This window comes from Hypanus sabinus, chromosome 17, assembly GCF_030144855.1.
Source record: "Hypanus sabinus isolate sHypSab1 chromosome 17, sHypSab1.hap1, whole genome shotgun sequence".
Taxonomy (NCBI): domain Eukaryota; kingdom Metazoa; phylum Chordata; class Chondrichthyes; order Myliobatiformes; family Dasyatidae; genus Hypanus; species Hypanus sabinus.
The window spans coordinates 84,885,189-84,900,082 of NC_082722.1; the positions used below are offsets into that span (position 1 = coordinate 84,885,189).

Below are 14,894 nucleotides of genomic sequence, written 5' to 3' on the forward strand. Positions count from 1 at the left end.
AGGCTTCTGACTCCTTCCTTTCCAGTCAGTCTTGGCCCGAAACATCAACTGTTTATTCATTTCTGTCAATGCTGCCTGACCTGCTGTGTTCCTCCAGCATTTGTTATGTGTTTTTCCAGATATCTGGTATCTGCAGAATCTCATATTTAAAACCACTCTTTGCAGACCCGCTCCATGTATGGAAAATCCCATTAGGGCTGCTACTGACTGTGACATTTTCACCCTTGCAGTTCACTGTGGAAGTGCCGGAGGATGTGATGGGAGTGGAGATTGCGGAGCTGACAGTGGAGGACAGGGACCAGCCCGGGACCCCCAACTGGAGAGTGAACTATGCCATCACACAGGGCAATGCCCAAGGGCTCTTCAGTATCCGCACCCAGCCCGAGACCAACACAGGCATCCTGTTAGTTGAAAAGGTAATGGAAACAGCCAGTCACAAGTTGCTCAGCAGTGAGACCTTGCACAGGTGGTTTTGGGGAGTGGTGCACCCATGCTCACTGGCTATAGAGTTCGGCTCTTTTGACACATCTTGATCCAACTGAAATTGCCTAGAAATAAAGAACTAGGAACTCAGCAGGCCATGCCTATGGAAAATTGTACGGCCCAAAACTGTACTCTTTTTCCATTTGCTAACTTTTCCAATGTTGATACCATGTTAATTAGTTCCTGTGCTGCTTTGTTGGTTCTCTAGGCAAATGTTTCCTGGGAACAATGCTAAGTCCTTTTAATGTCATTCTGGGTTATAATAGAAATGAAACATAAGACCATAAGACAAAGGAGCAGAAGTCGGCCATTCGGCCCATCGAGTCTGCTCCGCCATTTCATCATGAGCTGATCCAATCTCCCGTTTAGTCTCATTCCCCCTCCTTCTCACCATAACCTTTGATGCCCTGACTCAGATACCTATCAATCTCTGCCTTAAATACACCCAATGACTTGGCCTCCACTGCCGCCCGCGGCAACAACTTCCACAGATTCACCACCCTCTGGCTAAAAAAATTTTTTCGCATCTCTGTTCTGAATGGGCACCCTTCAATCCTCAAGTCATGTCCTCTCATACCAGACTCCCCCACCATGGAAAACAACATTGCCACATCCACTCTGTCCATGCCTTTCAACATTCGAAATGTTTCTGTGAGGTCCCCCCTCATTCTTCTAAACTCCAAGGAGTACAGTCCAAGAGCGGTCAAACGTTCCTCATATGTTAACCCTCTCATTCCCAGAATCATTCTAGTGAATCTTCTCTGAACCCTCTCCAATGTCAGCACATCCTTTCTTAAATAAGGAGCCCAAAACTGCACACAGTACTCCAAGTGAGGTTTTACCAGTGCCTTATAGAGCCTCAACATCACATCCCTGCTCCTATACTCTATTCCTCTAGAAATTAATACCAACATTGCATTCGCCTTCTTCACCACCAACTCAACCTGGAGATTAACCTTAAGGGTATCCTGCACGAGGACTCCCAAGTCCCGTTGCATCTCAGAACTTTGAATTCTCTCCCCATTTAAATAATAGTCTGCCCGTTTATTTATTCTACCAAAGTGCATGACCATACACTTTCTGACATTGTAATTCATTTGCCACATCTTTGCCCATTCCCCCAATCTATTCAAGTCTCTCTGCAGACTCTCTGTTTCCTCAGCACTACTGGCTCCTCCACCTATCTTTGTATCATCAGCAAATTTAGCCACAAAGCCATCTATTCCATAATCCAAATCATTGATATACAACGTAAAAAGAAGCGGCCCCAACACGGGCCCCTGTGTAACGCCACTAGTAACCGGCAGCCAACCAGAACGGGATCTCTCTATTCCCACTCTCTGTTTCCTGCCAATCAACCAACACTCTATCCACGTATGTAACTTTCCCGTAATTCCGTAGGCTGTTATCTTGTTTAGCAGCCTCGTGCGGCACTTTGTCAAAGGCCTTCTGAAAATCCAAATACACAACATCCACTGCATCTCCCTTGTCTAGCCTACTTGTAATTTCCTCAAAAAATTGCACTGGGTTTGTCAGGCAGGATTTTCCTTTAAGGAAACTATGCTGAGTTCTGCCTATCTTGTCATATGCCTCCAGGTACTCCGTAACCTCATCCTTGACAATCGACTCCAACAACTTCCCAACCACCGATGTCAAGCTAACAGGTCTATAATTTCCTTTTTGCTTCCTTGCCCCCTTCTTAAATAGCGGAGTCCTCAGAAACCAGGCCAGAATCTTTTGACTTTTGAAAGATCATTGCTAATGCCTCCACAATCTCCACTGCTACTTCCTTCAGAACACGAGGGTGCATTTCATCTGGTCCAGGAGATTTATCTACCCTTAGACTATTCAGCTTCCTGAGTACTTTCTGTCATAATTGTGACTGCGTATATTTCTCTTCCCTGACACCCTTGAATGTCCGGTATATTGCTGATGTCTTCTTCAGTGAAGACTGATGCAAAATACTCGTTCAGTTCCTCCGCCATCTCCTTATCTCCCATTACAATTTCTCCAGCATCATATTCTATCGGTCCTATATCTACTCTCACCTGACTTTTAATCTTTATATACTTGAAAAAGCTTTTAGTATCCTCTTTGATATTATTTGCTAGCTTCCTTTCATAGTTCATCTTTTCCCTCTCAATGACCTTAGTTTCCTTTTGTAAGATTTTGAAAACTTCCCAATCCTCTGTCTTCCCACTAATTTTTGCTTCCTTGTATGCTCTCTGCTTTGCTTTTACTTTGGCTTTGACTTCTCTTGTCAGCCACGGTTGCATTGTTTTTCCATTTGAAAATTTCTTCTTCTTTGGAATATATCTGTCTTGCACTTTCTTCACTTCTCGCATAAACTCCAGCCACTGCTGCTCTGCTGTCCTTCCCACTAGTGTCCCTTTCCAGTCAACCTTGGCCAATTCTTCTCTCATGCCACTGTAATTTCCTTTACTTCACTGAAATACCAACACATCGGATTTCAGCTTCTCTTTCTCAAATTTCACAGTGAACTCAATCATGTTGTGATCACTACCTCCTAAGGGTTCCTTCACTTCCATCTCTCTAATCACCTCTGGTTCATTACACAACACCCAACCCAGTATAGCCGATCCCCTAGTGTGCTCAACAACAAGCTGTTCTAAAAAGCCATCTCGTAGACATTCGACAGATTCTCTCTCTTGAGATCCAGTGCCGACCTGATTTTCCCAATCCACTCACATGTTAAAATCCCCCACAATGATCATAACACTGCCCTTCTGGCAAGCCTTTTCTATTTCCTGCTGTAATTTGTAGTCCACATCACTGCAGCTGTTTGAAGGCCTGTAGATAACTACCATCAGGGTCCTTTTACCCCTGCAATTTCTTTGCTCAACCCATAAAGATTCTGTACCTTCCGATCCTATGTCAACTCTTTCTAATGATTTAATATCATTTCTTACCATTAAAGCCACACCACCCCCTCTGCCTACCTGCCTATCCTTCCGATACACCATGTATCCTTGGACGTTCAGCTCCCAGAGACATGCATCCTTTAGCCACGTCTCAGCGATGGCCACAATATCATACCTGTCAATCTGTAACTGTACAACAAGATCATCCACCTTATTCCTTATGCTGTGTGCATTTAAGTATAACACCTTAAGTCCAGTATTTAGTACTTTTTGCATTGATTGCACTGCAACTCAAACCAATGGCTGCAAATTTGCCCCATCACCTGCCTGTCCTTCCTGACATCCTTACTGCTCACTACCTCAGATCTATTTCTGTTTTCCCTCTCCTCTGCCCCATCATTCTGGTTCCCATCCCCCGCCAAATTAGTTTAAACCCTCCCTGACAGCTCTATTAAACCTTCCCACCAGGATATTGGTCCCCCTAGGATTCAAGTGTAACCCCTCCTTTTTGTACAGGTCACACCTGCCCCAAAAGAGGTCCCAATGATCCAGAAACTTGAATCCCTGCCCCCTGCTCCAATCCCTCAGCCATGCATTTATCTTACACCTTATTCCATTCCTACTCTCACTGTCATGTGGCACAGGCAGTAATCCCGAGATTACTACCTTTGCGGTCCTTCTTCTCAACTGCCTTCCTAACTCCCTATACTCTCGTTTCAGGACCTCTTCCCTTTTCCTACCTATGTCATTGGTACCTACATGTACCACGACCTCTGGCTCCTCACCCTCCTGCTTCAGGATATCTTGGACAAGATCAGAAACATCCCGGACCCTGGCACCAAGGACACAAACTACCATCCGGTCTCCTGATTGCATCCACAGAATCATCTATCTGACCCCCCAACTATCGAGTCCCCTATTACTACTGCCTTCCTCTACTCTTCTGAGCTACAGACTCTGTGCCGGAGGCCCGGCCACTGTTGTTTCCCCCAGGTAGGCTGTCCGCCCCCCAACAGTACTCAAACAGGAGTACTTATTGTCAAGGGGTACAGCCACAGGGGTACTCTCTAGTACCTGACTCTTCCCCTTCCCTCTCCTAACCGTAACCCACTTGCCTGCCTCCCGTGGCCCCGGAGTGACCACCTGCCTGTAACTCCTCTCTATCACCTCCTCACTCTCCCTGACCAGGCGAAGGTCATCGAGCTGCAGCTCCAGTTCCCTAACTCGGTCCCTCAGGAGCTGTAGTTCGTCACGCTTGGCACAGATGTGGACGTCCGGGAGGCTCGGAGACTCCAGGATCTCCCACATCCGACACCAAGAACAACAAGCTGCCCTCACACTCCTACTTCCCCTTTCCTCAAATAACAGGAAAAACTGAAACCTAAACCTACCTTGCCTCGCCCGCTTCCACCCAAGCCCGTTGAGCCAAAGCCCTTAAGCCTTCACTCTGCTTGCGGCTCACTCCTCTGCCCGCTGGTTAAGGCTGTGTCCTTTTTAAATCTTCCCCGCTTCACTGCCTGCGCAGTCCCGCCTCTCTTAACTCCGATGAGAATAAGAAAAAGTCAAAATGGCTCCCACCGCACTCCCGTTCTGATCCTCTGACTTCCTTCTCCAAATGCAACCTGATTTAGAATTTCTGTCCTTTTTAAATCTTCCCCGCTTCACTGCCTGCACAGTCCCGCCTCTCTTAACTCCGATGAGAATAAGAAAAAGTCAAAATGGCTCCCGGCGCACTCCCGTTCTGATCCTCTGACTTCCTTCTCCAAATGAAAATCATATCTTAGGCTGAGGATTTTGACCTATTAAAGTAAGACATAAGACCATAAGATACAGCAGAAACAGGCCATTCAGCTCATCGAGTCTGCTCCACTAATCCATCATGGATGATCCACTCAAACCCTTCTTGCCATAACCTCGGTGCACTGATCAATCATCAATTTTTGCTTTGCATATACCCACGGACTTAGCCTCCACAACTATCTGTGGCAGACCATTCCAGAGGTTCACTACTCTCTGGCTAAAAAGAATTCCTCCTTACCTGTTCTAAAAGGTCTCCCCTCAATTTTGAGGCTGTACCTTCTAGTTCTGGATATCCCCACCATAAGAAACATCCTCTTCAAATCCACCTTATCTAGTCCTTTCAACATTTGGTAGGTTTCAATGAGATACCCCCATCCCTGGCGCTTTCTCCTAAATTCCAGACCCGAAGCTGCCAAATGCTCCTCATGTTAACCCCTTCTTTCCTGGAATCATCCTCGTAAACCTCTTCTGGACTCTCTTTAATGACAACAAACCCTTTCTGAGATATGGGTCCCAAAACTGTCGACAATACTCCAAGTGCAGCCTGACCTGTGTTTTATAAAGGCTCAGCATTATCCCCTTGTTTTTATATTCTATTCCCGTTGAAAAGAACGGCAATATCACATTTGTCTTCTTTACCACAGACTTGTCCTGTAAATCAACCTTCTGGGAGTCCTGCACGAGGACTCCTAAGTCCCTTTCCACCCCTGATGTTTGAATTTTCACCCATTTAGATAATAGTCTGCACTCTTGATCCTTTTACCAAAATGCATTATCATGCATTTCCCAATACTGTATTCCATCTGCCACTTTTTTGCCCATTCTTCTAAGTCCTGCTGCAATGGCATTGCTTCCTCAGCACTACCTACCCCTGACTTATGCTTCTCTCTTTGAAATTACAGCACAAATTCAATCATATTCTGATCACTATCTCCTATGGGTACCTTTACATTAAGCTCCCTATCAAAATTAGGATTATTACACAAGCCCCAATCTAAGATAACCTTTCCCTGAGTTGGCTCAAGCACAAGCTGCTCTAAAAACTACTTCATGGGCATTCAACACATTCCCTCTTTTGTGATCTGACACCAACATGATTTTCCCAATCCCTCTTACCATATTTTACCAATTGAGTCACACCACCACCCATGCTTTCCTGCCTGTCCTTTAGATACAAAGTACATTCTTTGATATTAAGTACCCAATGAGGATCTTCTTTCAGCCATGACTCAGTGATGCCTACAACGTTATACCGACCAATCTCTAGTTGAGTCACGTGTTCATCCACCTTGATCCATGCTACGTGCATTTAAATACAGCATCTTCAATCCTGCATTCTTTGCCCTTTTGAATTTTGACTCTGTGGTACAATTTAAGTCTTTGCACTGTCTGTATTTGTATCCAGTCATTGGCTTGTCCTTCCTTACATTCATATTACACTCATCATCTACTTGTAAACTTGCTGGCTCATCCTCAGCTCTGTCATACTGGTTCCCATCCCCCTGTCATATCAGTTGAATCCAGTCCCAACAACTCTAGGAAAACTAGAGCTTTCCTAGGAAAACTGCCTACAAGGATATTGGTCCCCCTCAGATTCAAGTGCAACCCCATTGTACAGGTCCCTCCTGCCCCAGAAGCAACAGTTCATCTCTGTTTCATTGAAGAGCATGAGTAAAAGGGGCACACCTATCTCTACATGTGCTGGGACAGCCATACAAACCCAGCAGCTTGAGAGTTCATGGCAATCACATCTGTCAGGGAAAGGACACGAACTAATCCAACCATTGTCATTTGGACTGTCAGTGGTTTTTCTTACATCTTCTTACAGTGAGAGGTGTGAATCCATGCTACCTTTTCTCTTACCTTGATGGCTGTATCAGTGACCAGCAATATCTGAAATAGTATTTCAAATTGAAGTTCCAAACAGTTTTTTTTCTAAATGCCCACACCACCTACAACACCACATAGTCCCCAGGTACGGTGTCTTGGCATTTAAGGACTGCTGCTGGTTGCTGGGCTTCAACATGCTCTCATCCAGGTTGTGTACGTTCATTTGTTTATTTCCCAGTGGTACATCAGTTGGCAGGCACAGAGACTGTCCTGTTATGATTTCATCTGGAGACACCCCTATGGTTCAATTAGCAGTGGCTTAAATGGTCAACAGAACCAAAAGCAGCACCTGCTTCCACCTTAGTCCAGTTTCTTCACACATTTTGCTAAGTTTATTCTTAATATCCTTTCCACTCGGCCCGCTGACTGAGAATGGAAATGTTGATCCACCTACGCAGGAGAGACCTTTGCATACTTCTCTAATTACGTCACCAGTAAAATGGATACCATTGTCACAAGGAAGTCTCCACGGGATCCCAATTGTGGGATTATTTCCTTTAACAAACATTTTGCTGCCGTAACTGCATCATTCTTTCTGCAAGGAACCCGTCATGAAAACACATCAATAATGACTAATACATACTTAAACCCTTCACATGGAGGTAATTCAATAAAGCCCATCTGTAAATGTACAAAAGGCAGGGTATGAGCCTCTGTTACTTGTACCAGTTTTCCCAGATTCTGTAAGGCACATATCATACACTGTCTACAGATTTGTTCTGCAACTTGAGGTACTCAAAGGGCATACGAAGTTTGATTTATTTGATTAATTATTCCCTGCTTGCCCCCATGTGTGAACTTGTGAACACATTGGACAATCCAGGGTATCAGTTTACCTGGGATCACAAGGTAGCCATTTGGGTGAAGCCACATACTATCGTGCTGTTTACAACCCAGCTTTTCCTATTTTACCCTTTTGGCTGATGGAGCCATGGACAGGCATGCTCATGCATCCCCTGAGGTGGGAGGTGTCGTCAGGGCTGACCATGTGGGGTGCTTGCTTCTGGCTCAAGAAGGACGGCCTTAATTGTTGATCTTTTGCAGTACAATCTTTGTTTTAATACCCTCAGAGATTTCATCTATGCCCGGTGCACGGTTTTCCCAAATTGTTATGCAAGGCCAAGCCATCATCAAAGAAAATGATATCGGCATTGGCAATAGAAGTATCAGTAAGGTCTTGATGGCATTTTGTTACTTCAGGGTAAGAAGGTGGGGGGAGGGGAGGAAGGAATACAAGGTAGTAGGTGATTGGTAAAATTAGGAGGGGGAGGGGTGAAGTAAAGAGTTGGCTGATAGAGATAAAGGGCTGGAGAAGGGGGAATCTGACAGAAGAGGAGAGTAAGTCATGGAAGAAAGGGAATGGAGAGGAGCACCAGAGGGAAGTGATGGGCCTGTCCCTTTATCAAACTCACAATAATAGTACACTGTTTACTCTTTGCATGTTGCTTCTCTGACTCCTCCCAATCCTTGAAAACTGGTTATCTCACATGCCTGTGCCCTTTCTTAAATGGTCCCTCTTTTGCAATATGGCCTTTAGCAACTAAATTCTATCCCTATTACAGGATCCATCTGCGGGAAATGGCTTGTCAGCATCTCTGGTTGACATTACCCATCTGGGTAATTCCTCCACAGACCTCCTCCCATAATTATTAAACATATACAATGCTGGAGTTCCTTTTACTGGATCTGAGAATGATGTACCTGTCCCATCACTCACTTACTCTTCTCTTCACTTACCATTAAGTCGTAATCAGTACAGTCTATTCCTGCTTCACTGCAGCAGCCTCTAGAGTTCAACCCTTATGTAATGTTACTCAACCATTATTGTAATTTTTAATGTACTTCGGTTGATATAGAGGCAATCAATTACTACTGCATTTTGACTAACAATAATTTAGTGCTTTCCAAATGCTGGATCAACCCTTCCAAATGTCCCTGACACTAACCTTTAACTCTTACTGTCTTTGAGCTATGCGTCCCAGACGTGGGGTCAATACCTCAAAGTATCCTTTACATAGAAACCCTACAGCACAATACGGGCCCTTCAGCCCACAAAGCTGCACTGAACATGTCCTTACCTTAGAAATTACCTGGGGTTACCCATAGCCCTCAATTTTTCTGAGCTCCATGGACCTGTCCAGGAGTCTCTTAAAAGACCCTATCGTATCCTCCTCCACTACCATTGCCAGCAGCCCATTCCATGCCCACCAATCTCTGCGTAAAAAAACTTCTCCCTGACATCTCCTCTGTACCTCCTTCCAAGCACCTTAAAATTATGCCCTCTCGCGCTAGCAATTTCAGCCCTGGGGGAAAAGCCTTTGGCTATCCACACAATCAATGCCTCTCATCATCTTATACACTTCTATCAGGTCACCTCTCATCCTCTGTCATTCCAAAGAAAAGAGGCCAAGTTCACTCAACCTATTCTCATAACTCATGCTCCCCAATCCAGGCAACATCCTTGTAAATTTCCTCTACACCCTTTCTATTGTTTCCACATCCTTCCTAAATTGAGTGGACCAGAACTGAGCACAGTACTCCAAGTGAGGTCTGACCAGGGTCCTTTATAGCTGCAACATAAACTCTCAGCTCTTAAAATCAATCCCACGATTGATGAAGCCAATTCACCGTATGCCTTCTTAATGAAAGAATCAACCTGAGCAGCAGTTTTGAGTGTCCTATGGACTCGGGCCCCAAGATCTCTCTGACTCTCCACACTGCCAAGAGTCTTACCATTAATACTATATTCTGCCATCATATTTAACCTACCAAAATGAATCATCTCACACGTATCTGGGTTGAACTCCATCTGCCTCTTCTCAGCCCAGTTTTGCATTCTATCAATGTCCCGCTGTAACCTCTGACAGCCTTCCACACTATCCACAGCACCTCCATCCTTTGTGTCATCAGCAAATTTACTAACCCATCCCTCCACTTCTTCATCCAGGTCATTTATAAAAATCACGAAGAGTAGGGGTCCCAGAACAGATCCCTGAAGCACATCACTGGTCACTGACCTCCATGCAGAATATGACCCGTCTACAGCCATTCTTTGTCTTCTGTGTGCAAGCCAGTTCTGGATCCACAAAGCAATGTCCTCCTGGATCCCATGCCTCCTTACTTTCTCAAAAAGCCTTGCATGGGGTACCTTATCAAATGTCTTGCTGAAATACATACATGCTACATCTACTGCTCTACCTTCATCAATGCGTTTAGTCACATCCTCAAAAAATTCAATCAGGCTCGTAAGGCACGACCTGCCTTTGACAAAGCCATGTTGACTATTCCTTATCATATTATGCCTCTCCAAATGTTTATAAATCCAGCCTCTCAGGGTCTTCTCCATCAACTTAACAACCACTGAAGTAAGACTCTCTGGTCCATAATTTCCTGGGCTATCTCTACTCCCTTTCTTGAATAAAGGAACAACATCTGCAACTTTCCAATCCTCCAGAACCTCTCCCATCCCCATTGACGATGCAAAGATCAGTGCCAGAAGCTCAGGAATCTCCTCCCTCTCCTCCCACATACGGTCCCGGTGACTTATCCAACTTGATGCTTTCCAAAAGCTCCAGCAATCCTCTTTCTTAATGTCTACATGCTCAAGCTTTTTAATCCACTGTAAGTCATCCCCACAATCAGCAAGGTCCTTGTACACTGAACTATACAATTCATTTGCTAACCTTTCACTTGAACTTTTTTACTGTGCCATTCCTTTTTAACATTTCTGTCATCATGCGAAATGCGTTAGAGTCACAGTGAAAGAAGCTAATGCACGCAAGTCCATAACATAGACCACAGTGTAGAGGCTGACAGTGAGTCAGAAACCTGACATTCAATTCCGAGAGAAAAAATCTCTAGAAGCAAAAAAACACTTATTTTTTGGTGATCGCTACTACTAGGGAATCGCTCTCAAGCGACCCAGTCATCAGGGTTCTTCCACTCTGCTGCTGCAGTGATCTTGGTGGAACTTCCAGATTCTGTCATGCTTCTTTTGCTAAGTCTTATAACTTACTTATTCCTGTCCTCGCCTTGCAGTGCATTGGGTGGCAACCAATTCTTTAACATCTTGTCTGTTTTTTACGAGGCCAAGTTGCTAGCTTGACACTCAACCCAGCACAGATGGAAAGCTGGCTGGATTCAAACTCCAGACTACTCACCTTGAAGTCCTGTACTGATGCAATTATGCCACCAGCTGGCAAAGGTCTTATAACTGTCACGTACCCCGTGACTGAGTTAAAGAGCCAGCAGAAATGGAAAGCACTTTGGAGTCTGGTATTACTAGTAACTAATAGTGTTTATTAGTAATATGCAATACAGTACTATAGAATGCAAATACATGAAACAGGTTAGCAATAATATATAGATATATCCATAAAAGTGTGGAAATAGGAAGCAAAACCGTGCTCTTTCAAACCTAGGGGTAAGTGGATAGAGTCTTACGATGGTGAAGAGTTCAGTTCAGTTTAGGTTGAGGTAGTTTTTGGATTAATGTTGGAGAGAGAGAGAGAGAGAGAGAGGGAGGTGATGAGAGGTGTTGCCGTCGATCTTCCCGTTGTCTTCCTGTTGTGGTCACCGACTATGATCATACCACGTACGACTGTTCTTCAGTGGTGGAACTATCACCCAGGCAAGGGAGGACACACAAATAGTTCCCCACCGGTCGCACCTTCTCACATTGTGAGCCACTGATCGATTTCCCTGAATCGATCCTCCAAAACCCCACCTTCACGTGGTGCACAAAGCTCGTTCAGAGTCCCGTGGTGTGTCTGTCTGTGTCCCCACGGACCTGCTTTTTATCACTGGCTGTCCATCAATCGGCTCCGCCCTGCTCTCTCTGCAGGAATCTTAACAAGCAGGCAAAGTGTCCTTGGAGAAAGGTAAACAATCAGCAAAGAAACCATAACATTAAGTTTTGTCTCTCTCTCTCTCATTTGCACTGGACACCTCCTCCTCTCTCTCTCTCTCTCTCAATAGCAGCACAGTTCATAGGGTCAATTCTGGACCCCGTTTCAAATTTGGTTTGCCCATCACATAACAAAGAACCAAAAAACACAAAGTGGATCTGTTCAGAGACATGTTTATTGCTAGAAATAATGAGAAGCGTCTTCACTCCTTAATGGCTGGAAGCTGCTTTGGATTTGCAGCTTACGAATTTCATTTTTTTATATAAGCTTTCAGCTATGCTTTGGCATTTATCTGTTCTGCATACCGCTCATCTGCTTCAATAAGCTGCACTTCCCAAGGCTGACAGTAGATCAACCTCCCCTTGATTACACACTGAACTATAATCCAGGGCATTACATGGCTCTTGTACCATACCAGCATATTACAAAGCACTATGGGATTTTACAGGTTCCATTTTGTTACATTATAAGAATAAATACATAAAAACTCAAAGTTATGAATACACTTCCACAGGAAGGGTGCAGTAGGGGAATGGGTGGATAGGGAGTGCTGGCTGGGGGAGTGTGCATTCTGGGACTGACTGGTTTGGAGGGTAACCGGTTGAGGACAGGGATGCAGAGATGGGCTGCTGGATTGGCTCTGCAGGAGTGTGGAGTGTGGGTGGTGAGTGTGTTTAATGTGTTGTGATTAGGGTTGGAGAGCTGAGAGTGGGTGGGGTGGGGAATGTGGGTGAGAAGGTCCAGTATGGACTGACGGAGAGACTGACTCTGTTGTTCTCTGTGTCTTGTGTCAGAGGCTGGACTATGAAACAACAGTCAGACACATGCTGACAGTGGAGGCATGGAACTGGACACCGCTGAGTCCTGCGGCTCGAAGCACTCTCCTCTCCACTGCTCAAGTCACCATCACACTCACTGATGTGAATGAAGCCCCCCGCTTTGAGGAAGACCCCCGCGTGCTGCGTGTGCCTGAGGGGATGAGGGAAGACAGGGTGCTAACTGTGTACACTGTGACTGACCCTGACATCGCCCAACCCCAGAACATAAGGTCAGTACCACCTTCCAAAACCCACACCAGTAGAAACCCCTGGTGGATTTTCACTCCAGCCCCTGAAAGTTACTCCATCCCCCACACAGAGTGACCTCCTCATGCAACAAACTGCTCAACCAATTCAGTGACTTGCCACCATCACCAGAGGGAAATGGTCAGTCGACCAGGAGAAAGTCCATAACATCAACCATCCCTCTGTTGCCTGACTGCTGCCACACTGAGTTCCCCCACTCATCACACCTCATACTGCCCTCCCTCCTGTGTTTTGATTGTCTTCTGGGATCAACTTATTATTCACAGGCAGATTAATACAGCAAAGAAACAGGCCCAGTGCCAACCACTGTCAGTTGCCTGATTTTTGCCTATAACCCACCAAGCCTTACCCTCCATGTAACATTCTTAAATGTTGCAAACATACCTGCCTCAGCCACTTCCTCTGGCAGCTCATTCTAGGTACTCTTTACCCTCTGTGTAAAGGGGTTCCCTCTTGTGTTTCTTTTAAATCTCTCATCTCCTGTATCTATGCCCTCTAGTTTTGGATGCTATGACCCATGGGGAAAAGACTATGACCATCCACCTTATCCATACCCCACATGATTTTATAAATATCTATGTGATCCAAGGAATAAGTACCCAGTGTGACCAATCTCTCCCTATAACTCAGGCTGTCCAGTCCAGACAGCATTCTCATAAATCTCTCTTGCATTCTCTCCAGCTTGACAATGTCTTTCCTATAACAGGGTGACCAAAATCATACACAATGCTCTAACCGCAGTCTCACCAACAACTTGTATAATTACAGCAAAATGTTTCATCTCCTAAACTCAATGTCCCGGCCAATGAAGGACAGCATGCTAACTGCCTTCTTCATCACACTGTCTACTTGTAATGCTATTTTCAGTGAACTATGCATCTGTAGTCTCAGGAGCCTATGTTGCACAACATTTGTCAGTGCCCAGGCGCTCAAGGTGCAAGTCTTACACTAGTTTGAATGTCCAAAATGCATCACCTTACACTTAACTAAGCTGAAATTCATTTGTCATTTCTCAACTTCTCTATCTGACTGATCAAGATCTCTTTGTACCCTATTTCACTATCAACTAAGTTGAAGAGGAAGTTTTCACTCTTTAAGAAAGGAGGAAGGCAGCAGAAAGGATATTATAGACCAGTTAGCCTGACCTCAGTGGTTGGGAAAATGTTGAAGTCAATTGTTAAGGATGAGGTTCTGGAGTACTTGGTGACACAAGACAAGATAGGACAAAGTCAGCATGGATTCCTTAAGGGACAATTTTGCCTGATGAACCTGCTAGAATTCTTTGAGGAGATTACAAGTAGGATAGAGAAAGAGATTGCAGTGGATGTTGTAGACCCTGGACCCTTGACTAGGTGCCACACCTGAGGCTGCTTACCAAGTTAAAAGCCCATGGTATTCCAGGAAAATTACTGGCATGGTTAGAGCATTGGCTGATTGGTAGGAGGCAGCAAGTGCGAATAAAAGGCTCTTTTTCTGGTTGGCTGTCAGTGACTGTTCCGCAGGGACCATTTCTTTTTATGCTGCATATCAGTGACTTAGATGATGGAATAGATGGCTTTGTTGCCAAGTTTTCAGATGATACAAAGATTGGTGGAGGGACAGTTAGTGTTGAGGGAACAGATAGGATGCAGAAGGACTTAGTATAGGAGAATGGGCAAGAGAGTGGCAAATGAAATACGGTGTTGGAAAGGCATGATCATGCTCTTTGGTAGTTGAAATAAATGTGCAGACAATTTTCTAAATGGAGAGAAAATCCAAAAAACTGAGATGCAAAGAGACTTGAGAGTCCTTGTGCAAAATACCCTCAAAGTTAACTTGCGGGCAGAGTAGGTGGTGAGGAAAACAAA

General features: G+C 44.8%; 1 protein-coding gene across 1 annotated transcript in view; it reads left to right on the plus strand.

The window, feature by feature from the left end:
• The window catches only part of cdh15 (cadherin 15, type 1, M-cadherin (myotubule)), a 164,834-nt gene that overhangs the window by 113,462 nt on the left and 36,478 nt on the right, over window positions 1–14,894 (plus strand). The window contains exons 9-10 of the mRNA XM_059992445.1: window positions 231–416; window positions 12,757–13,010. Coding sequence (XP_059848428.1) covers window positions 231–416; window positions 12,757–13,010 — 440 coding nt within the window. The remainder of the gene's footprint in view (window positions 1–230; window positions 417–12,756; window positions 13,011–14,894) is intronic.